Consider the following 24,589-nt stretch of genomic DNA (forward strand, 5'->3'; position numbering starts at 1 on the left):
TTCTTCTGGGAAAGTTGTTTACACTGAAATCTCAATAAGGATCAACTTGAAATGAAATTCAGTCCTGCAACTATGATGCCTATTTGTATCAGCTGTATGTCTCTTTCATGTCTTTACATTTGACAGTATCAGTTATTGTAATTGGTAATTGTGTTGGCACCCCCAAGAATGAAAGACGCAAAAGGGATGTCTTTTATTAGATCCAACATCTTGGTGCAAGTGTACTCATCACCAACATTCTTATTTAAATCTCTTCAAAGTTATAGCTCTCAAGCCACTTGCAGGGGGGTAGGGGTGGGAAATGGCCACAACTAGTTTTGGTTTCATGCAATTTATAAAAAATATCATAAAAACACTTACAGGAATAATTACTTTTGATTTTTCCAAAAGAACATGCTATCTTTAGGAGCTGGGTACAAAAAAAAAAGCTGTGTCAAGTGTGGAGAATTTACTGGAAAACAGAATTAGCACAATGGTTATGAGAACCTCTCAGCACAGTTCTATCCTATGCCTGTCTACTCAGAAGTAAGTCACACTGGCTGTATTAGGGCATATTCATTAGTGTGTTTAGGACTGCTGCCTCAATCACTTAGAACTGAAATCCTATTCATTTTTAAAGCTGTTTTCAATCTGACTGCAACATGTTCAATTTTCATGTAGCTTTCTGAGAAACCTTCTTAAGAGATTAGATAGCTGATGAGAAATATCCTATAAAACTGAGAACCTTTGAGTACAAGAGAACAGTTGGGTCAAGTGGCAGAACCTATTATAGGCAAGGTTTGCTACATTTATGTGTGAGGCAATCAGCTGTCATTTAAATATCTTCAGTAGAGTTTAAAAAAATCTTGCCATTGCTTTTTGGATGGTACATCTTTAAAAGTACTTGAAGTTTACTTGAGGATCATTCAGTGTATGGTTGTTGTTTTCTAAAGCTCCTTTTGGCACATAGTAAGAAATCTGGTGAATGTTGTCATTTACTAGGAAGACTTAATAGGCCAAGAGAGAAATGTCAGAAGACTCTGACAGTACTATGTTTTCTCCCCTTTCACAACACATGAACAAACTTTTTTTAGTACACTCAGGCAAATGTGTGTACCCTCCAATTTGGCTGGATAAGCCTAAATTAACTGGGGCCATGGTAACACTTCAGATGGAAAGGGGATTGATGTTTCTCTTCCCCGGTAGTGTAGCAAACATATGGAGGAGCGGGTGTTGGGGGGGGTTACCCTCTAAAATATTAAACATTCTATAGGAACACAATGTACATGGCTCTCAAGTATATTTGTATTTTTAACATCCCTGAATACGTTGTTGAACAGATAAAGAAATGTTTACTGTTGTGTGCAAGGCATCAGGATGTAGCTATACTGAGAAATAGCAGAATAGGTGTACAAAGGTGGTGAACTGGGACTGATAAACAATACAAAGGCCATTTATACATCAGCACTCTAAAGTTAATAAAGCAACCCGAGGGAACAACAAACCTGCCTGAAACATCTTGCAGTTGAAGTCTACAGAATTCTAAGTGGGGTTCTCTCCTTTATTCCTATCAGAGGGCTGAATGCCTTTAACAACTGTGCAACAGGTGGCAACCTTAAAGAAACAAATTGCACATTGCTGTCATAGTGCGTTGAGGAAGCCCTCTGATGTGATATCCCATGATTCATCTTAAATTGGCATTGTATGATTGAATCACCATCCAGGCCTTTAGAATAACAACCATAATTTCTAGGGTTTGGGTTTCTGTAAGGTTCAGAGCAGCCCAGGCAGGAATTGGATGTGATATAGAGCTTCACCTATTTATAGATGCCAAATTTGTTTTTGATGCTTTTCAAAATGACTAAGCCTTGTGAGTATTCCATTCACCCAAAGATCTTTTTAGTTACGATTTAATTCCTGATGTTTGTAGATTCCTATAAAAAAAGAGAGGGTGGTAAACAGAACTAGATTATTATTTTTTTCGAACACCAGAATTACCAGTTTCAAAATGAGTATGCTTTTGTTTTGATTTCTCATGAGTAAGAAGAGCTTACCCTCTCTTCCCCAGTGTGACTTGGGAGTGTGGATTGGATGTAACGGTTGTAGGGAGAACCAATTGTAGGACCACCAACATAGTAGCATCAGGACCTTGACTGGACTTTTGGCTGGGCACCCCTTAATACAGCCTTCCATGGCCATGCTGGCTGGGGATGATGGGAGTTGTAGCCAAACATATCTGAAGGGCACCAGGTTGGGGAAGGCAGTCATAACACTACCCTAAATACCACACTTCCTGTTGTGGTGGTGTGGAATCAAGGAGAATTTATTATCTGGCTCTAAATATTTGTTAAAGATAGTGAAAATTCAGCCTTGCAATTTATGTCATGAAAGGGAATGGGGGGGGGGGAGCAGTCTACTGAGCACATTATACCATTAGAAGCAGTCCTGTGCTTGGCGATACACACTGCAAAGTTTGTCTAGGCAATTCCTGCATTTGTTGGTGCAGTTGTTCTGGGCTGACCTGTAGAACATGCAAAGTCTGTCTCCTGCTTAATTTACTTGGACACATCAGCGACCCCAATGACAATAGTGCCATTGGCAGGAGAATATGTGAACATCTCTAGCGCCAGAAAGAAAAAGGAAAAAGACCATACATATTTGTATCCTGTCCTTTTGAGAACCTCACCACTACACGTGCATTTTACAAGGTCCTCACAACAACCCTGTAAGGTAGATTGTGGGGAGATGGTGCAGGGGTCTATGTAACCCAGTATCGCATTTAAAGAACTCCCAGCTTGTGTGCCCTTCACATTCAGCATTTGCACAGCAGCAAGGATGCCTTCCCCACTGCTTGCAAAGGGGTCAGTGTGTGGGTTAGGAACTCTTGTCAGCAACAATCCGGCACTATGGGGAGCTTTTGGTATGCCTTGCAAAAGCAAACCACTGTGAGTGCTGCCCTGGGCCAATCTCATGCCTCAGACAGTTGGTGAATATGGCACAAATATCAAGCAAAATGGCAACTACATAATAAGATTTGCTACTCAAAACTTGAGAGCAACACACTCCCCTCCCCAACTGCTTTACACTATGGCTAGGCAATGTGGTGCCTGTGGGTACCAATATGCCCCTGGACACCTTCCTTGACCCTCACCAAGGTGCCCTAACACTCTCCCTTTTTTTAAATTGGCAGCTGGGATTGCTGGGAAATAGGTTTCTGTTAGTGCTGAAAACTCTGGGTTCAAAGAAGTTGCTTAGTGTGTTGGGGATGAGACCCCAACTCTACCTTGTACTCAGTCTTTGGGCAGGTTAGTTGTCCTTTGCCATGCCTTCCATGGCAGCCATTTTGTGCTGGTGCCATGCATACAGGCCCCAAAAGGTTGGCTGCCCCTGCTTTATACCGGACTATTTGTCTAGCTAGCTCAGTATCATCAGCTGTGACTGGCAGCAGCTCTACCTTGTCCTTTTTAAACTGGATATGCCAGGGACTGAGCGTGGGGCCTTCTGAATGCAAAACTGCTTCAGAATTATGGTTCCCTCTCTCTTGTGTTGAGAGCTAGTGTAGAGCTGATTTAGCTCCATGGAAGTATCAAGGTTAGGATCAAAAGGGCTAGTTTTACGTATAGTCAAGGATTTGGTCATATCCAGTAGGATTTATTTAAAAACCTCTTTGCACTGAATACCAAGCAAACAAATCCACCATGTGCCTGCGTGTAAAAATATTCCCTGTATATAGAAAACAAGCATGTTAGGGAGATGCTAGTTTTCTCTGTACAGGAAATTGTGTTGCATGGAGGAATATTCCATAATGCAAGCCTTGCATCTAAAGTGGTACTGCCCCTGGACAGGTTTCTCATCACTGCAAGCTAGGATGAAGGCCCTTTTTTTTCACATGCTGAAAAAAACCTTTCAGTCTTATAATGGACTCCCAAGTATGTTCTCCTTCTCTTACCTTTTTTGAAGTGCTTTCTTTTTCAAGTTTTGTTTTAAGAATATTTGGTTTCTCAGTGAATTTATTTATTTCTCTCATTAGTTCATCAATCTGTTGTTGATGTTCACTGCAAGGGGAAAAGAAATTCCAAGAGGCAGTTCTCTTATAGCAAAGATAGGTAACCTGTAAAGCACCCACAGCTCACACTGGAACTCTTATCTTGATTTGGTACGCCTCCTACAGTTCAATTACTTCTCTAACAGAGTTTTGCCTGTCATTTCCATTAACTGAATGCCAAGGCACTCCCAATGCTTAGGTTACACTGATTCTGTAGCACATGGGAGCAGTCAACCCCAAGTGTCAGATCTTCCTCTAAAGTGAGAAAATAAGACATTCCTGCAACAAGAGCTGTATACCTTCAGGAATGACATTTGAATTCATACCTCCAGCTCACAACAAGTAAGTCCCAACACACAGTTGTTGCAATATATCTCCTGGAAAGGACCTTAGCAGCCTCTCAAAAAAGCTGAGATGGGATTTAGGGATCTAGTTTGGTTCTTTAGATGCTGTTTGTTTCAAGTGAAATTGGAATCCATTTGTTGTGCAATGTTATGAGTAAGGAAGGAGAGGTTCATGCAATCCTTGGGTGGGGTGCATATCACTGTAACACAGGCCTGCCATCCCAGTCTCTGTCTCTTTAAAATAAAACATCCCTGCCAAGATGCTGGCTGGGAATTGTAGTCCAGCACAACTGGAGGGAAAGAAGTTGGGGAAAGCTGCTATGCTATATATGTCAGTAAGGAATGGCTTCATTTCTATTCTGCAGTCAACCAAGCTGTAATAATATCTAGTGGCTCTCTGCATGTCTGATGTTCCATGGGGAAGGGAATCCAGCACTGTTGACAGTCCTGCATCCCAGACCGCAAGTGAATGAGGAGAAAACATAGCTTGCTATCCTGCCCAGCCTTACAGTGTAATCCTATACATGTCTACTCAGAAGTAAGTCTCACTTTCAATGGGGCTTACTCCCAGGTAAGTGTGTATAGGGTTGCAGCCTTAAGCAGTTTCTTACCAGGGGCTGCAGTCTTAGCTAAAATTCTACTGGTGATGTATATACAACTGGGGTGACATTTTTCAGTCTGCGCGCCAAATTTGATTTCTTAGAAGCTCTTGGGGGCTGTATTCCAGTGGTGGGCAGGGTTGAAAAAAATCCAACCTCCCCCTGCCCAATCCCATTGTCACCAATTCATAGTAGGAAGCATGTCTATTCATAAGTAAGCACGCAGGACAAGGCTCAGAAGGAAGTAAGACTGAATCATTCAGCAGCTGCCTCCCCTGGTCCCATCCCCTCTGCCCCACAGGGAAAAGCACTTATCTCCCATCACCAGCAGATCTTTTTCCTGTGGGGCAGAGGAGAAAGCCATGAGGCCGGATGGGGAACCCTCCTGTGCCTTCAGGCCTGTGAAGCAGAGGTTCCCCATCCCTGATACAAGATCAGAATCGCATGTACCATTTGAGGAGATCCGATTTTCAGACTACCAACACATATTTGAACATCATACCGGGATTTTTCTTGGAAAGTATCAGAAATATATTGCTTCAGCTTGGCAATCTTTTCTTCTCTGCACCTTATATCAGCCTCATTCTGTTTTTTCAGTTCAAACACCAGCTCTGTATGCTGCACAAGGAAGCAATTATTAAATACCAAGGGATAAGTATGAAAAAATGTCTACATTCTAGATATGATTTGTATTATAATTGAAAAATAATTTAAACAAAGCAAGAGATCCTTAATTCCACTAAAGGAGTTTTCCTCCACCCATTCAAATACTTAATGAAAACAAACTTATGCATTTGAATGGTTGGAGAAAAACTTGTTTGGTGTCGTCAACTATTTACAAGGCTTTGTAGGAGAATGTGTACATCTTCGCTGAGTTACCAATTTATTAAAGCATGAGAGACAAGTTGTGCACATTTCCCTTTTTGACAAACCTGCGTATGTTGTTCTTGAATTATTTTTGTGTAATGTGTTACAGTTTCATCGAGCAACTGGATCTGATCCTTGACTAAACGCTCTGATTCCTGCAGTCGCCTTTCAGTCTCTTTCTGGTGTTCTTTTTCTAATTCAATTGCTCTGTTATACTTGATAACCTGTTAAAAAAGAGGTTTTCTATAGCAATTATAATTATCTTACAAACTGCTCCTATCCATGCTTACTTAGAAGTAAGTCCTTCAATTCCCTCCCGCAAACCCACCTTTTCTTTGAGGCTTTTGGCACAACCCCCACTGTAACAGCCTACACACGTATAACCAAAATAACACATTCTTTTCCCATGTACCCCTGCTTCCGCTTTCCTCCCTTTCTTCTGTTATCTTCCCTGGCTTAAACTTTAGATTGTAGGTTCCTCTAGGCAAAGACTGATCCTCTTATATTTTGAATAGCGCCATATATATTAATGGTGCTATATACATTAACAAACAATGTCCCACTGACTTCAGTGGGACTTCTTCCTGAGTAAGAGTAGATAAGATTATAGTTTTAGATGCCCTGGTCCCAGCAATCCAATGCATATGGGAGCTCCCATATGGAGCTCCATGGTCTATAACGGCCGCTCTAGTAACTTCAAAAGAATTAAAATGTCCTATTCCCTTGAAACAAATGGGGCATCCATAAACATTCTGGATGCACCAAAGAATGCCCAAAGGGCACTAGATCAGGGCACACATGTTTTTCATTGCAACAGTTTCAAGTTTAAACAATTAAGGGTGCAATCCTATGCATGTTTAAGGTCCTCCTCTGGGTGCCGCTTCCAAGGGAAGTTCAGAGGGCAGCAACAAGGGAGAGGGCCTTCTCAGTGGTGGCCCCTCATCTGTGGGACAAGCTCCCCGATGAGGTCCACCTGGCGCCAATATTTTTTTTTTTTTCGGAGCCAGGTTAAGACCTATCTCTTTTCCCAGGCATTTGGCAGCACATGATGAGTTTTAATTGGTCCTAGATGTATCTTTAGTTCTGACTGACTGTTCAAAGTTCTTTTTAGTTATATGTTTTATATATAGTTTGTGTGTTTTTATGTAAATGGATTTTTGTATATTGTATTTTAATGTTTTAACTTCCATAAACCGCTCAGAGATCTTTGGCTATGGGGCGGTATAGAAATGCTGTTGTTAATAACAACAACAACAATAATGTTTAGATGGAAAAAAGTCCTACAACTCCCAGCATGCCCCAGCTTGGCTGGCTGGGTCATGCTGGGAGGACTTTTTTCTGTCTAAACATGCCTAGGATTGTGCCCTAAGAGGTTCTCTCTTATCAACAAAGTATTATTTAACAAAACATTTGCAACCCAACCCTATTCATGTTTACTTAAAAGTAAGACATACTGACCCGGTTTACACAATCAAACAACCTATGGTTAACAAACTATGGGTTGTTTGTGAGTGTGCATGAGTGACCAAACATGCTCATTCCGCCCTGTGTCCACTTGCCTAAACAATGCAGCAACAACCCAGAGTTAACCCCCAAACAACCCAGAGGTTCCAGGTTTGGATGTGGGTGTTCCTGGGTGTTCCCAGGGTGTTCCTGGGATGTTTAGACTGCTGCACAGCCACAGCTAACTATGGGTTAAACAACTCATAGTTAGCTATTAAATGTGAATCTGGTTACTGTGTTCAATAAGATATACCTCCTAGTATGCTTAGGTTTGGGCTCCTAGGCTCTCTCGACACATCTAATTACATTCTGCCATTCAGAATAAACTTGCAGCCAAAGCAGCATATAAGAGAGTAGAATCATAACAGTTGGAGGTGGCCTTATAGGATATCGAGTCCCACCTCCTGCTCAATGCAGGAAATCCAGAGCTAGAGCATCTCCCACAGATGGCTGTCCAGCCTCTGAAGACTTCCAGTGAGGGAGAAATGTTCCCCCGACCCCACATACCCAGAAGGGGAAGAACAAACAGAAAATGACAATAACAGAGTCCATGCTAAAACCATACACCACACATTGCAAAAATAAAAATAAAAAATGCAGCAGTAAAATATACAAGAGCCGGTCTAAAACCAGACAATTTTAAAGGTTTTGGACAATTAAAAAAAAGGCTTCACCCCATGTCTAAAGATTCTCAGAGAGGGGGAAAGCAGAGCTCCTGAGGAAGGGAGTTCCCAATTATATGGGACCGCTATTGAGAAGACCCTAACACTGAGATGTCCCTAAGAGCACACTCCTCTGCACGTCTATTCAGAAGTAGGTCTTACTAAGTTCGATGGCCCTGGGTAAATGTGCACAGGGTTGCCGCCTAAGATGTTTAGATGAACACTTAAAAATGAAATGTGTGAATGTGACAGATAATTTCAAGTTAACATTTTTATCTTCATAAAGATGGGCAGGGGGACAGTGTGAGTATACTTAGGGGCCCAGGATTGGCTGCAGCTTCCCAAGCATATTCCAAAACATGGTGCTTGGCAACAGCAACCCTCCTATTTTTGCAGTCCCAGACAAGGAGCAAAAATAGGTTGACTGAGCCTCTGATAACCTCCCACATATGGCAGGTGGGCTGCATTTGGCTTGATGGCTCACAGATTGTGCAGATCTGATTTAATGCTTTGCACAGCAATCCTAACCTCCCTCAGACAGCCATCTATGAGGGGTCAGAATGCAGCAGAAGTGCCCCTCTGCCAGTGGGGTTTAGGACTCTGGAGGCCTGTGTTATGCCTGCAGAAAGGACCATGGCTATAAATCTAGTGTCAATGGTGTACTCACCAGCAATAGACCCTGAAACAGGATGTTCTGGGGGGTGGGCTGGAGGTGGCTTTGTACCCCCCCCCCCGCACACACACTGCATAATTCCCAGTGTCAGCTGGGGTGGGGAATTCCATAAGAGCTGCTGGTCTAAAAAGTCTGTTAAAGCCACACCACCACCCACACCACTCTGGCCAGTATGAGCTGGTCAGGCTTTGGAAGTGGTGGGCTATCTACCACTTCACTTTCCCCACACACACACCTGCATCAGTTAGGACTGCTCTGCAGCCCTTCCATAGATGAGTAAGCTTGAATTTGCAATACCTGGTCTTCAGTTATTTTCATTAATCTTGATATTATTGAATCCTTCTCTTTAAGGGTAGCTTTGAGTTGCAGATTTTCCTTTTGCAGAGTTTTAAGCATTCCCAGAAAATTGTTCTCGTCACTTAAGGATGCCTGTTTGGTAACAAAGGAGACTGTTGAACTCAGATTAATACAAATATGCAATAGGCTAGTGCACAAAAATAACTGTAGAGAGTTAACCGACCTGTCCAAACACTGAAAAAACTATACGAATATTCTTTAAGTACTGTTATGAAAAGAGTTTTAGAGCAGTTTGGTATCACTTTGTGATATCAAACATAAAGATTCCACTGACAGAGTCAGTGGGGGAGCGGGTGGACTTTTGCCTGTAGTCATGGGGAATGATATTAAAGGCAATCAGATATCCTGGATTATTCTCAGAGCTGAGACATACCTGTGTGAGGGATGGCCAAGCCAAAAGAATGAATGGTTGCCCAAACTCTGAGGCAGTTAAAGGGTTTGAAGCAAAACGTACAATGAGCTTGATGGCTCAGAGGCTGGACCCAGGATGGGTTAAAACCAAGGGAACAATTTACATCGAGCTTGCTAAATAGATCAGTACAATATTCAAAACGAAAGCTGTCATCAAGAGTGCTCAGGTAGTTTTGATCTTGCTGACCTGCCTGGGAGCTGGGGACACTTCAAGATTGGACCATTTTTCCTGCCAGGACTTTTTATTGGCCAATTCAAAAGCACCTTTCTGCACTAGTTGACAGGGTGGCAGTCAGGCAGGTATTTCCATGTTTTCCATGTTCACATAGACCAATCCTCTTAAATCTAATTGAGGAGGAAGCAAGAGTATTCTATAGCTCCTATGCTCCTGTGGTGGTTTCAGTGCCGTAACAATGTTCCTGGCAGCTTTTTAGTCTACCACCTCATTTCTGTTTCATTCTGCTGCAAGTATAGAGTAGGTTTTAGGCCTTGTCTACAAATGAAGTAGAATGAGGTGGAGGAGTGAGCTATTCAGACTTCAGGTGGATCACATATTTGAATACTCCCTATATAAAATTTTCCCTGCAAGTAGAAAATTACCAAAGTAGGGGCTAGAATGGGGGTGCAGACCACCACCACCCCAGCCTGCAGACTTAATCTAGCCCACCAAGCCTACTGGGGTTCCTCTACAGGGCAGGGAGCTTGGCCTCCAAGTCCTGCCCCATTGGAGGAATCCCCTCTGATCTGAAAATCAATTCTGAAACAGTGAAAAAATAAAATAGAAACAGATTTCACCATTATATGTTTTGATTTTGGAATACTGACTTCCAAAGATACTTTTCATTACATCACATTACATTGTATAGATCTAGAAATATGCCATGATAGATACAGAATATCTACATAGATCTATCTGTCTATCTATATTAATCATAGGCAAAACTTTCCACCTTGTCTGCTTCAGCCAAAGTGTCAGTTTACCCAGTCATTATTCTGGAATGTGGGTGGACAACCAGTCTCATCTAGTCCTCTGATCAACAGTCTGTTCACTTCACTTGCCTCATAGATAGCAAAGTGAGAAGGTTGGGAATTCATTCTATGCATCTTTTCTTTCCTGACCCCTAGTGGTTATATTAATATGCTAACTTGAGGCTGCAATTCTATACCCACTTACCTGGAAAGAAGTCCCAAAGAACTCAGTGGGACTTCTGAGTAGACATGTACAGAATTGCACTGTAAGAGTGTTTCCATGCTAGCTCTTTTCTCTGGAATTGCCATCCTTTGTTTACACACTTTTCACTTACTTAGTTTTCACAAAACATCTGCATGATGTTGTTTCTAAATAGATGACTTCCGGTGTTATTTGTGTTCCCCTTCTGTGTTTTTTCTGACCTGATTTGTGGCCATTTTAAAGTAAGAAAACACAATTGCTGTTCCAGCCTATCCAGTGTGGACAAAGCACTGCTAAGGCTCTTCAGGGTGTATAACACTGCAGGTTCAGCTAAAGTTTGGCCAGCTTGACATTATTGAGTTCCATTTTAAAAAATATAAACCTCCATATTGGGAGACAGCTTAGGAAGCAAAGTCAGTCCTTTTAGATGTATGAGTGTGTCCCAAGAAGGTACACAATCTCTTCAATTATTTGTCATGTGCCAGAACATTCAAATGAATGCTCAAAACATCATCTCAAAAACATTTTAAAAATGTCAACCTGTGTTGAATTCACCTCAGGCACCTTTCTTTCAGCTGTTCTTGTGAATTCACCTGTAGTTTGCTAAGTTGTCTATCTATATAGATACATATGGGCTTTGAAATTTTAAATTAATTTCTAAGTGCGGAAGGGAAAATTCTTACCTGAACAGATTTACTCACATGTGCTTTTCCTTCTACCATTATGGGATCACTCCCAACTTTTGTGGGTGATCTCATTTCTTGATTTCCAGTTGCCACGCCAACAACGCAAGGGGGAACTCTCGGCTTGACAGCGATGCGCATAAGAAGTGAGCCAGGATCGCAATGTTTCAACGGTTCAGGAACATTTAAGGCACTTCTATTTTTTTTCAGAGTCTGGGACTTTGCATGGGACATTATTTCCGTATTCAAAAGCTCTCAGGTGGGCTTAGCTGAGAGCTATATAAAAGCCAACTGGAAAGATTTTATCTTGAAAAATGAGATAATAAATGGATACAATAAATACATTCCCAGTGTTCCATCCATCACACCCTAGTGTGACCAAGAAATAGAAGCAAACACGGGACTGTGAAGATAGGGAAAGGCTTGCTTCTAGCTGAGATAACAGGAACAGAGTGTAGGTTTAGTCTCCACCTGAATTATATCCCCAAATGCTATTGAAATGAAATAAATAAAATAAATTTTCTCACATTTGTTCCTATAGGGAAAAGTAAAGGGCTACAATTAAGGACACTGCTGTGAGGTCAAAACCTGCTCTCCACCCTTGACACTGGGTTACCTGCCCTCATCGACAACAGTCCCACAAACACTTGGGGTCGAATTTGTTTCTCTGCATAGAGCCCACAAAAATGGACTACACCCCCTACCCCAAGTGCCTGTGGTATGCAGGGCCCCTCCTTGTGCATCCTGTACCCATCATCATGACATACATTTTGCTAACGGAATAAAAGCTGCATTTGAGCCTATGTGGTTTGTTTGCAGCTATGCACCGGCAAAGGCAGTCTCCATACCGCTGGGGTTAGGAGAGTTTCCCAGTCAGGCTGCCCTGCCACCTCCAAGGGCCAACTCAGGCCAGCCAAAGTATTTTGCATTTTCTGAGAAAACGGTCAGGGGCAGCCTTTGGTGAATCTCCCACTCCATTATGGTGAGTGACTTATAAGGTTAAATGGAGGAGGCAGAGGGGGGTCTAATATGATCTAAAGGAAGTGTAAGGCTGCTTGGGTGGTGGGAAGAAGTGGAACAGGTGTCTGCTAGATGATGACACAAAAGATGTTCAGTGAAGTTAGAGCAGCCTGCTCCAACCTGGTGGCGTCCAGATGTGCTGGACTACAACTCCGACGCTGGCCTGGAGTTGTAGTCCAACACATCTGGAGACCACCAGGTTGAGGCAGGCTAACACAGGAAATCAGATTAGCTGGAAACCCTGGGCCATGACTAATTTGAGCTGAAATACATTCTTTTTAACCAGCTGGAAACCCACTTGGATAGTCCACCCATGTACGCAACACACGCTCCCCACCCCACCAAGTACGAGGAGCATGTGGACTGGGGACGATGGGCGTTGCAGTCCAAAACATTAAGCCAGCTTGAGTGCCTTTTTTGGTAGAAAGGCAGGATCAAAGTCAAATCAGTAAATAAAATAAAGTTGCTTATAAGTCTGCGTGCCTGCTGTCTGTTTATGTTTGTATGTATATGGCTTTTTAATGCTACGTTTAATGTATTTCGAACGGTTTTCAGTCTTTGTCAGCTGCCCAGGCAGCTTCAGCTACTGGGCTGTATAGAAACGTAAGAAATGAAAATAAATCTGGAGGGCACCAGGCTGGGGAAGGCCCGGGTGGGGTGTAGGTTCACAGAATCATAGAACAGTAGGGTCGGAAGGGGCCTACACGGCCATCGAGTCCAGCCCCCTGCTCAGTGCAGGGATCCAAGCCAGAGCATCCCTGACAGGCGGCTGTCCAGGTTGCTTGGTTCTTAAGCTTAATTACGCTGTTTATGTTGAAGGGAAAGCGAGGAGGGGGAAAGGGCGGCTTTGTAAGGCGCCTCGCAAGCTCCACGGGCGTTTTCAAAGGGCGACGTCAAAGAACGGCGGCTGCCCCTCGAGTGACGTCACGCCGCAGGTAGGCGGGGGTTCACACGACCCCCCGCGCACTCGGCCATTGTGACGTCATGACCAAGTAGGCGCGGGTTGTGTGCATGGGACAGTGTCCTCCCCCGACCCCACCCAATCCTTCCCTCCCAGTCCTTCCCGCTCCGCCCCTCCGCCCGTCGCTCAGAGCGGGGCGCCTTGCCTGAGAGGTTCGCCGGCGGCAGCGGAGGCGGCAGGCCCGATGCCGCTGGTTGCTAGGCGACCAGACGCGGAGGGGCGGGGCTCGGCGCGAAGAGGCGAGCGAAGGGCGGCCGCGGGGAGGCCGCTGCACTGCGACAAAGCGAAAGGGAGGGCGCGCGCGCGCGCGGGCCGTCCCGTCCCGTCCTGCCATTGGCCCGCTGGGACCGAGCGGAGGCCGGGCGCCGCGCGGCGCCGCGCGGGGATTGGCTGGCCGGGGCGTGAGGGGCTGAGCGCCGCTCCCGCCCTGCTCCTCCGCGTCCCTTTCGAGGCGGGGAAGGGCGGTCGCGGGCGGCGGAGCGGGCGAGGCAGGTGGGTCCGCGGGAGCCCGCGGAAAGGGCAAGCCCAGCCGGGGGGGGGGCATCAGTAACGCCGAGGGAATGGCCGGGCGTCTTCTCCGTCGGTAGTGCGGTAGCCCTCTCTCCTCCGGTCCGGGTTTCTGTTCTTCAGTTGCTCGATCGTGTGCGAAACCGGTCGACGTTATAACTCATTGTGTTGTATGTGGGCTTGAATTGTTGTCCGTTGCCTTGGCTACAGGTAGGAAAGACGGCCAGTCAACGGAAAGTGTTGTTTTTAAAGGGGGCTGAAGAACTGAATTCCTCAGGATTTCCCGCCCCCCTTTTTGTGGCATATTATTATTATTATTATTATTGGTGGGAATTAAAGGACTGAATTCCTCAGGATTTCCCGCCCCCCTTTTTGTGGCATATTATTATTATTATTGGTGGGAATTAAAGGACTGAATTCCTCAGGATGTCCCACCCCCCTTTTTGTGGCATATTATTATTATTATTATTATTATTAGTTATTAGTGGGAATTAAAGAACTGAATTTCCCAGGATTTCCCACCCACCCTTTTGTGGCATATTATTATTATTATTGGTGGGAATTAAAGGACTGAATTCCTCAGGATGTCCCACCCCCCTTTTTGTGGCATATTATTATTATTATTATTATTATTAGTTATTAGTGGGAATTAAAGAACTGAATTTCCCAGGATTTCCCACCCACCCTTTTGTGGCATATTATTATTATTATTGGTGGGAATTAAAGGACTGAATTCCTCAGGATGTCCCACCCCCCTTTTTGTGGCATATTATTATTATTATTGGTGGGAATTAAAGGACTGAATTCCTCAGGATGTCCCACCCCCCTTTTTGTGGCATATTATTATTATTATTAGTTATTAGTGGGAATTAAAGAACTGAATTTCCCAGGATTTCCCACCCACCCTTTTGTGGCATATTATTATTATTGGTGGGAATTAAAGGACTGAATTCCTCAGGATGTCCCACCCCCCTTTTTGTGGCATATTATTATTATTATTGATGGGAATTAAAGAACGGAATTCCTCAGGATGTCCCACCCCCCTTTTTGTGGCATATTATTATTATTATTGATGGGAATTAAAGAACGGAATTCCTCAGGATGTCCCACCCCCCTTTTTGTGGCATATTATTATTATTATTGATGGGAATTAAAGAACGGAATTCCTCAGGATGTCCCACCCCCCTTTTTGTGGCATATTATTATTATTGATGGGAATTAAAGAACTGAATTCCTCAGGATGTCCCACCCCCCTTTTTGTGGCATATTATTATTATTATTATTATTGGGAATTAAAGAGCTGAATTCCTCAGGATTTCCCACCCCCTGTTTTGTGGCTTATTATTATTAGTGGGAATTAAAGAACTGAATTCCTCAGGATTTCCCACCCACCTTTTTGTGGCTTATTATTGGGCATTAAAGAACTGAATTCCTCAGGATTTCCCACCCCCCTTTTTATGGCTTATTGTTATTAGTGGGAATTAAAGAACTGAATTCCTCAGGCTTTCCCCACCCCAATCCATAACAGAGCCCTGAGGGTCCAAGGTTCAGAAATTGTAGGGCAGTGTTCCTCTTGCAGCCACCTCCCTGGAGGGCTTAAAAGAGAACTTGCCAAGTCTCCGCCAGTGTAGCTGCGATGCCTCTTAAAATAACAAAATAATTGGATATGTCTGGCAACCCCTTAGGAAAGGGGGGGGGCATTAGAGAGGAAAGAGAGTTCCCAGCTTTGGAGAAAGAAACAGTATCGGCGCCTTGCCTCCGTGGGCCTGGGATAATCATGGAATGTCTCGTTTCTTTTTCCTCCAGCACACAGAGCAGTGTGGTGGGTGGGGATGGATGGGTGGATGGGGAGAGGTTGTGCGTGAAAGAAAAAAAAGAACATCCAGATTATGACAAGCATGGGTTGTCATGCTCAGTGCGGGATGCAGTCCTGCCTGTTCTCTTTTTGCTTTTCCAGAGGCAGGAACGAAGACCAAACTGGAGGAAGTGACTGGCTTACTGAGTCTGTGCGACGAAGCTGACACTTTCTGGCTCTTTGTCTCCTTGCAGGATACAGCTGTTCGTTCATCTCCTTCTCCTGTCTGTCCATTTTTGCTCAGAGTTGATAGACGCTTTTATCGCATTTTGAATCCTTAGGGAGGTTATCCATCAGTTTGCCTAGCAGCAGCCTGATTCGGTTGGAGCATACTTCAGGTAACTGGTGCCAATCGTTTCTTTCAGCTTTCTTGATATTCTCTTTTCTCCCCCATCTGTTCGTGCAACAAGGGGATTGGCATGATCAGGAATTAGGACTTGAGATCTCAAAAGCCCTCTGCACATTCCAAAGGTGTTCCTTCCAGCTGAACAGCCAGCCATCATAATTATAAGAGCTGTAGGTGAGCAGAGGAATGTCTGCAGTGAAGTGGTGATGTATGGTAGGAAGGAGCATTTTAAAAAATAATTCTTTTCAAATTTAGTTTATTCTGAGAGGTCTCTTTTGTTTCAGCTGTGTAATCATTTCTTTGGTTTGAGTTAGCATTATTAGCCTCACTTTAAAAAAAAGATCTTTCTAAACTAACAGCCTATATGATCAGACATATACAGACAGTTAACCTTAAAGCTTTACATCATTTTATCATTATTCCTTTATTCATATAACTTTCTTTTGTTTGTGGTACGAGACTTTTTTTTTTTCCTCAGATAAGTCCAGATATTTGATCAGGAGATCTTCTGCCTCCTTTCTTATGGCTGGTTGATCCAAGATGCTTGCTTCTTTTCAGCCAGTTATTGCTTCCAGAGCAGTTCTAGCCTGTAAAGAATCATTTTGAGAACTAGTCTCTCATTATTTACTTTACTATATTCCCAGATATTTTCTAGAAAACTTTAATTTTAGGTGGTGAAACTGTCCTGTGGCTTCATTCCCATACATTTTCAACTAAAGTCAACGTTTCTTTATGGGTGTGTTGAGCACTGGCTTATTTTGGAAACACTAGAAGAATGGGCTTTCCTTCCATTTGACATCATCAAATGTTGATGACCACATTTTATCCAGCTGTATGATTCCAGGGCATTACAGCTCCCTGGTGCTAAATATATTGCCATGTAGGAGTTTTAAGGGTGAGGAATATGATCTTAATTTGTGTAAGTGTTACCCCTTAATGCTTTGGGGGGTTACCTTTATTCATGATTGAATTATATTATGTTTTTGAGGATTTAACATATCATTTTATTTCTTAACCTGCTTTTCAGTTCAAATCTGGCCCTTAAGAGTTGCTTTTTTATTGGACTGTGCCTTGAACTGAAATTGGCATTTATCTCAGTGACTTTTCTATTGCAAGTAAAACAGCATCCGTTAGGAAAGCATTTGGTGAAACAGTAGTTCTTTTATTCTACTTTAAAATTCTTGCCTTCTGTTAAGACAATATTGTGAAATTGATACTTACTTGAACTGATAATGCAACAGTTAAAAGGCTTCTCGCTTTTAATTTTTTTCCCTTATAATCCTAAAGGCCATATCCATATATTTCAGTTTCCTTTGCCTTCTATAAAGTTGAGTATTCAGTTTTTAAAACAGTGTTCCGATGGGTTGGATACAGACTTAATCATGACTAACTTAAGTCGCATCTGTTTCAATGGATCTCCCCTAAGTATGACTCAATTTGGATCCAAATTATGAGAGTAACATATTAAGTTCAAACATGTTATGTGTAGAATGATTCATGTTGAAATAAATGTAACCCATTCATGTGCCTTTCTGATGAAGTGGTTTGGTTTGGATGTAATGTTAAACCATAGTTTAACAAGAATGAACATCACTTAGACTTGGACATCACCTAGACTTAGGCCAATATGCTTCCCTGTTGCTCCTCTGGCATGCCTGTGAGGAGTTCAGAAGTTTTTGCTTCCAGTTTAGATTAGCAACAGCTTGACATGATGCCCATGTCTGGAGTAACTGTTGTTGGACTTAGTTGAGGCTAGTGGAAACAAGCCAGCTTCAAGCCGTGGTTTATGAATGACTTGTTTTTGCTAACCATAGTTAAGATAAACCACAGTTTAAGGTTCAGACATAATGCTAAGCTGTGGTTAATCTAAGGCAGATGCTTTTGACCTCACATCCATATTAGAGGAGTGGAGGGGGGAATGCATAACCCTGTGGCTCACTGAGGCTGATCTTCAAAGGTTAAACCATGGTTTAACATTAAGTGTCAACCAGGCCAATGTGTTGTATCTGCACTTTGTGTTATTATCTGGTTTTTTCTTGTGGGAGATGGGTGTAAACAGCATATGCAACCATAGGTGTCTTTGATATGACTGTGCAGATTGTAAAGTATTGAATGTTGCTGTTCAAGTGAACTCTTGGGCTCTTTGGTATGGAAGACACTTCTTGTAGTGCAGTATTTGTGTATAATGTATGCATGCTTGTGCAAGATGTAACTTCAGGATGAATAACTTACTGTAATCTGTCTCTAGCCCTTTTGATTACTGGAAAACTTAACCATCTTTTTCAGTTAGCTCTCTTTTTAAAATAAATATTAATCTTGAAGCACCTTCCTCTTTCTCTGAAGAAATGTGGCAAGGAAGTGTGCAGTTCTCAAACTGGGAGAAGGAAGGGAGGAAGCGAGACTTGGGAACCCATGGAGCATTTGGGAAGGATACCATCTCAAGACCCAATTAAAATAATTATACAGATGGGTATGTGGGGAGCTCCTGTCACCTCGAACAGTCTGAACTTCCTCTAGGATTCTCTCCCTCAGGACTTGAGAAACTGAAAAGCAATGTATTGCTTCATTGGCAGAAGTTTGAAAATAAATTGACGAGCAATGGCCTGGTTTGCATGTAATAACCCGTGGGTTGTTGGGGCTTTGCAGCAGCAGGCAAGCTGCCTCCTGTGCACTTGCTGCTTGCGCTCTGCATCCAGTTTCTCAAACAACCCAGGAGCATCCCATTCCTGGGTTGTTTGATGCAGTGTCCGAAGGATCAACAAGAGTTTGAACCCATGGTTTGTTGTTGGGTTAAAACTCTGGGTTATTTGTCCCTCAGCAACCCGGAGTTCTGGGTTCAGATGTCACATCAAACAACCCAGGAACAGGATGTTGGAAAAACAGGATGCAGAGCAGAAGTGGCGAGCGAGTGGAAGACAGCTCGCTCACTCCTGTTCAGCCCCAACAATTCATGCGTTAAACATCCATGAATTGCTGTTTCACCCGAAACATATAAATATTTTCAAGTGGGGTAGCCATGTTAGTCTCTTGCAGCAAAACAACATGTCTTGTGGCACCTTAAAGACTAACAAATGTCTCCAGCTGTGTGTATATACTTCTAACTCAGGACAATACTTCACCAATCTGATGAAACGGACTGCAGTCTACAAAAGCTTATGCCATAATACATATGTTAGTCTAAGGTGCCACAAGACTACTGTTCTTGCTCTGTGTTATGTATTCAGTAGCTACAAGGCATGTTGAGACTGGTTCTTGAAAGAGAAGATCTCTCTCAGAAATGTCTGTGGCCATTATTTAAAAATGGCTATTAAGTGTGAGTGGGCAACACTGTTTCTGTCCAGTTATTTGTTTTGTTCTTTTCCACCTATTTATTCATATCACCCTTTTCTGGAGAGTAAAGTCTAGGCTGTGTTTTATAGAGCATGCTGCTGCTAGACAAAAGCTTCATGCCAGTCTGGAACCATCATTGTCTGTTAGAGCACCTGCCATTTTTGCATGGCTGAGATACCTAAGAGTTTCTAAGGTATTAGACTTGCTTTGTATTCAGACAATGACAATTCACTCTGATGTATTTTTTAATATCTGTGAAGGTTTGTTCACATCATGGTAAATACTGTCTAGTAAGGAAGCCATGGGATGATAAGATGCATACAGAATCCACACGAGTATCCCAAGCTCTCCTTATGTGATGTCTGGTCCAGATACTCCAAGGATAAGTCCTCCCTTGAGATTGTTTTATGCTATTTATATTTTATACTATTTTGGATGAGAGCAGATGTAACAAATGTTTCAGTGTTATGGTTCATCTGGATCAGCCTTCCCCAATCTGGCGCCCTCCAGATGTGTTGGACTACAACTCCCAGCATCCCCAGCCAACTATGCTAGGAGTTGTAGTCCAACACATCTGGAGGGTGCCAGATTGGGGCAGACTGGCCTGGATGTCTGGAGACTTTAAGACAAGAGGGATGGGTTTTATGGAGTAATGGCTGACATGAGGCTTAAACTGGCTCAGCAGGATCCATGCAATCACTCCTGCTTTCTCAGGTCTGGACTGTGAATGGATAACATGACAGGATGCATGAGGGCTGCTTGCTAGATTCATAAGACTATTAGTTTTGTTTGAGAGGAAAACAAGAAAAAATTTTCCTTGCTTCTTTAGCGAAGCCTTTTTCTGGTTACATTAGCATAAATGTTCTCATTAATGGCTAAAAGGGAAACTAAACACAGTAAATGGATTAAAGATAGCTCCTTTTCTGCTAATGACCTCTTGCTATTTGTTACCTGCTAGAGAACATTCAGCCTTATGGAGGGCATTCTCTGGCTATACCTATGTACCCCCACTGAAGAAAGCTAGACAGGTGGCTACAAGAGAAAGGGCCATCTCAGTTTTGGCACCCCATTTATGGAATGTACTCCCCAAAGAGGTCCACCTGGCACATATGTTGTTATCTTTTTGGTGCCAGGCATAGGACTTCCTTTTCTCCCAGGCATTTTTAGAGACCTAGTTCTTGATTTTTATGGCTGCTTTATCAACTCATGTGCTGTTTATTGTTTTGCATTATGTTGTATTTTATTTTTAAATATTTGTATTGTACTTTATATTTTTAACTGTTCTGTGGCATGTTAGTTTTTTAACTGTAATCCACCCAGACAACATTAGTTATTGGGCGGATTTGAAATGTAATAAATAATAAATACCCGCTCCTGCCTTTTAAGAAAGGAAATAACGCTTCGTCTGTTCTCTCAGCAGGAGGATTAGGCCTGCCCCTTCTATTGGAATCATCTGTGAGGTTAAATTGAGATGGGTGGGGTTCAGTCCTCGCGTAAAAAATAAAAGCTGCACTGCCATTTTATTCTTTCCTGGCCTGTAGGCGCTATGAGAGCACAAATGCTCCCCTCTGCCCAATTCACTGTCTGGCCACTTACTGCTGCTACTGTCTCCTCCTTTGGCTAGATCCTCTCAATTCTTGCAGGGCTCCCAGGGAGGGAGGAAGTAATGTAGCACCCTCTTCTCAGGTACCTGTGCAATTCTTTCTGCAGAGTGCTTTATTATCCCTCTCCAGCAGGAAAAAGGAGGCTGCAGCAGGTAGGCAAGTGTGGAAGGCAGTTGCTGCCTTTTTCCTGCTTGAGTCAAAAAGGCCTTCAACTAGCCCTGATTCTTTTCTGAGGTGTGCAGGAATCAAAACATTTTGTTCATAGGCCAATATTGTAAGCCTGGTTTTGTACACTTTAGGTTAGTTGTTGCTCTCCAAACAGAATTAACTTGCCTCAAGCCAGGAGCCACAATTTGCTTTGCAGATGCAGGGAATGAGTGTTTTATAGCCTCGCTGTTTACATGTCCTGCTCTTACCACAAACAAGATGTGTTCTCCTCCAATTATTTGGCAGAACATGCCTACACAGAGAACCCATGTGAATTAAAAATGTGCTATTGGCAACATCCTTTTTTTTTTTTAACCTCTTTTTTACCAACCTATTGTAATACAGGAGAAAGCTCTGAAAGTATTTAGGTCTTTGGATCTCAGTCAAGAACTTTAGGTGAGCTCAAGACATACCAGTAGGACTTTTTTCTTTGACCAACAGACCATTATGACATATTACAAATTCCCCTTGTGAATCATTTCAAGGATGACTCCTATTTGAGATACAGAAGTTCAAAGTCCCTCTGGTTATGCAGGACCTCTTACATGCTTCTTCAGATTCTAGCCACTGTCTTTCCTTCTCTTCCTCCCCCCGCCCCCTGTTGCACTGAAAGGGTTGGTGCAGCTTAACGATTAAAAGTATGACAAAGTTTGTGGGTCAACTCTCAATTCCCCTATAAGCTCACTGGGTGGCTTTATGCAGCTTCACCCTGTCTGCAATATGGGAAGAATATTGCAAGGATTACTGTGATAATGCTTTCAGAATTTGGGCAAGGAGCTTTATAAATACTAAGTAGCATTTATTATTGAAATCCACTGAAGATCAAAATTAGTGGTTTGTAAGTGTAATCCCAATATTGTTAACAAAGTATTTGTATTGCAAAGTAATAGTCTGTTCATTTATTAATTTAAAATATTTATTGGTCACCTTCCAAGGCAGAAGACTTCCCAAGGCAGCATACAGCAATAAAACACATACAATTTGCATGATACTAAGGGCGATAAAAACAGTGATAAAAACAACAACAAAAAGCAGCAGTCAAAACAGCAACAGAACCTGCAATAAGAAGAGCAATCATATTATGAGACAGTCAGAGTAAAATAATACGTTTTCAAGGCCTTCTTGAAAGCCTGCAGTGATGGAGCATGGTAGACCCCCCAATGGCAACTTATTCCAGATGTGTGGGGCCACTGCAGAGAAGGCCCTCTCATGTGTGATCACCCAGCTAACTTCTCACAGGTGAGCAAATGAGAAGGGCCTCTTGCTGATCTTAACATGCAGGCAGGTTGAGATGGATGAAGGTGGTCCTTCAAGTAATTTGGTCCCAAGGCTTTAAAAATCAAATCCAGCACTTTAAATTGGACTCGGAAACACTCCGGTAACCAGAGCAGCTGGCTCAGTATAGGCATTATGTGATCGCATCACCTTTCCCCAGTAACACTCAGGTGGCCGCATTCTGCACCAGCTGTAGTTTCTGAATTGTCTTCAAAGGCAGTCCCATGTACAGCACATTACAGTAGTCTGGTCTGGATGTCACTAGTGCATGGGTCACTGAGACAAGGTCTGTTCTCTCCAGATAGGGCCGTAGCTGTTGTACCAGTCTAAGCTGGTAAAATGCACTCCTGGACATTGGAGCCACTTGGGCTTGTCCAGTTAGCGCAGTTACTCCCAGACTATGCACTTGGTCTTTTAGGGGGAGTGCAAATCCATCTAAGACCAGTTGTAAACCTCCATCAAGAGTAGTTGGTTTCCCAACCCACAGTACCTCCACATTGTCTGGATTAAGTCTCAGCCTGTTTACCCTCATCCACCCCAAAACAGCCTCCAGACACTGGTTCATGATCATCTGATCATTCAGCAGCAAACTGACCTTGTTCTTCTCCAAATGAGACGCTGAGAGCTGCTTGGAAGCCTCTGAAGTCAGAGGCTTGTCAGATTTCTCTGCCAGCAGGGTGGGAAGAGCAGCAGCGGTGATCTTTGCCGTCCTATCCTCCATTCTTTGCTTTTCAGCCTAGGGTGCTTCAGAGGGGGAGGGAAGGAAGCTGAAGGAGGCTCAGGGTATCTTGTGTCCTGGCCTCTCCGATCTCCTCCCTTTTCCGCCCACGGAATGCCCCCTTTTCCCTCTCTCCAAGGTTGCTTTACTGACCTCGGAGGCTGCAGGCGCAGTTCTTGCTGCATCGGCTGTAAGGGGGCAGATACCTGAGTCTCGCCCTTCCAAGGCCGGAGCACCATCTCTGGCCTTGGAAGGATTTTACAAGCATTCCTATGGCTCCTGGGATGCTCTCTCAGGCACCATAGGATTTATCTCTCAATTGCTTCTCAAAGAATAATTAGGGAGAGGAAGTAAGCATTATGTGTGTATCCATGCTGCCCAGTGCATACAGGGTGAACCACTGGGCTGAGTCCTCACCAGTATTTCAATTTATTATGATTTATATAGCACCATCAATGTGCATGGTACTTCACAAAATGCAAGAGAATGGGCTTAGTTATAGGTTGACTTACAGAAGGGCGTATACAAGCCAATCAACCTTTTAAGTTCAACCAGTTGCTAATTATGGTTAGCAGATCAGCCTTTTGTTGCCAGCTTTATGGAAATCCTCTGAAAGCTTGATATATTCCACAAGAAACAGCTTGCCTGTCTGTCTTGGCCCAAGTCTTCTGTAGTCATGATCTGTGTGTGGCAAAAGCATGCCACACACAGATGTTTGCTTCTCAAAGAGGATTGCTTCTCTAGCCACATTGCAACTCACATAGGTTGCAGTCTTCCTTAGGAGTCATGAGCTGGATGGGAAAGAAACATTTGGTAGTGGCTAAAAGTTTATCAGTTGCTTATTTCTCTAAGATGAGCTCCCTGCCTTTAGTTAGCAGGGCAGAATATAATGAAATATAGAGTTGCCAATTGGTAGAAAATCAGTGTCAACCGAATCACTGACACTTTTATTACTGTAAGGTAAAATAAAATCCAAACTGTACATTTGACTTTGTTGTATCCTGGAACTGGAATTAATCTCCCACACACAGATTTTTTCCCCTTCCAGAATTCTCACTTAGCTGTTTTCTCCTGTGATTCATTATTTAAGAAATGTGTGACTATAAATAGCAGTGCATAGCAGTTTCCTGCAGAGCAGCAATTTTCTCTCCTTCCAATTTGGATGTCAGAGTATGAGACTTGCATTGTGTTTTGTATAGGATAAGTCTTAACACTTCAACAAATTATCTCTTTTTAAAAAATGCATCTATTATCTGAATAAAGCAGTTGCTATCAAAACTGTTAGGCAATCCCTTGGGTTCATCAGATGCATATCAGAGTTCCTCAAAGAGAAGGTCAGTAATAACAAACTCCCTGAAAGACTTACTCAGTATTTATCACTTTTCTCATATGCCAGCCGTAGGTGAGTGTGGGGCACACACAGTTCTTATTGATTGAAAGCAATGCCTGGCAGCCTGGAACAGTGCTCCAGA

The 24,589-nt window shown here is 43.0% G+C and overlaps 2 protein-coding genes across 3 annotated transcripts in view; one reads left to right on the forward strand and one right to left on the reverse strand.

The window, feature by feature from the left end:
- Positions 1–178: 178 nt before the first annotated feature.
- Positions 179–13,604, reverse strand: LOC146360293 (uncharacterized). 2 transcript variants are annotated; one of them, XM_084829323.1, is made up of 7 exons: positions 13,421–13,604; positions 11,295–11,600; positions 8,970–9,101; positions 5,900–6,058; positions 5,470–5,585; positions 3,929–4,034; positions 179–1,913 (listed from the first exon to the last, which is right to left on the reverse strand). In XM_084829323.1, exons 2-7 carry the CDS (start codon positions 11,526–11,528, stop codon positions 1,890–1,892), a joined length of 771 nt encoding a protein of 256 aa, XP_084685449.1. In that variant the 5' UTR covers positions 11,529–11,600; positions 13,421–13,604; the 3' UTR covers positions 179–1,889. The 2 variants fall into 2 exon arrangements, with proteins under 2 accessions (XP_084685449.1, XP_084685450.1); XM_084829324.1 differs by having other exon boundaries at positions 11,313–11,600; positions 13,421–13,580.
- A 42-nt stretch (positions 13,605–13,646) lies between these two features.
- SANBR (SANT and BTB domain regulator of CSR) overlaps positions 13,647–24,589 on the forward strand; it is a 60,184-nt gene continuing 49,241 nt past the window's right edge. Inside the window, exons 1-3 of the mRNA XM_084829328.1 lie at positions 13,647–13,992; positions 15,832–15,975; positions 22,060–22,363. Coding sequence (XP_084685454.1) covers positions 22,263–22,363 — 101 coding nt within the window. The 5' untranslated portion in view covers positions 13,647–13,992; positions 15,832–15,975; positions 22,060–22,262. The remainder of the gene's footprint in view (positions 13,993–15,831; positions 15,976–22,059; positions 22,364–24,589) is intronic.

This window comes from Heloderma suspectum, chromosome 1 (assembly GCF_057233095.1).
Source record: "Heloderma suspectum isolate Gila_16-S chromosome 1, 16-S_ref, whole genome shotgun sequence".
Lineage (NCBI taxonomy): Eukaryota > Metazoa > Chordata > Lepidosauria > Squamata > Helodermatidae > Heloderma > Heloderma suspectum.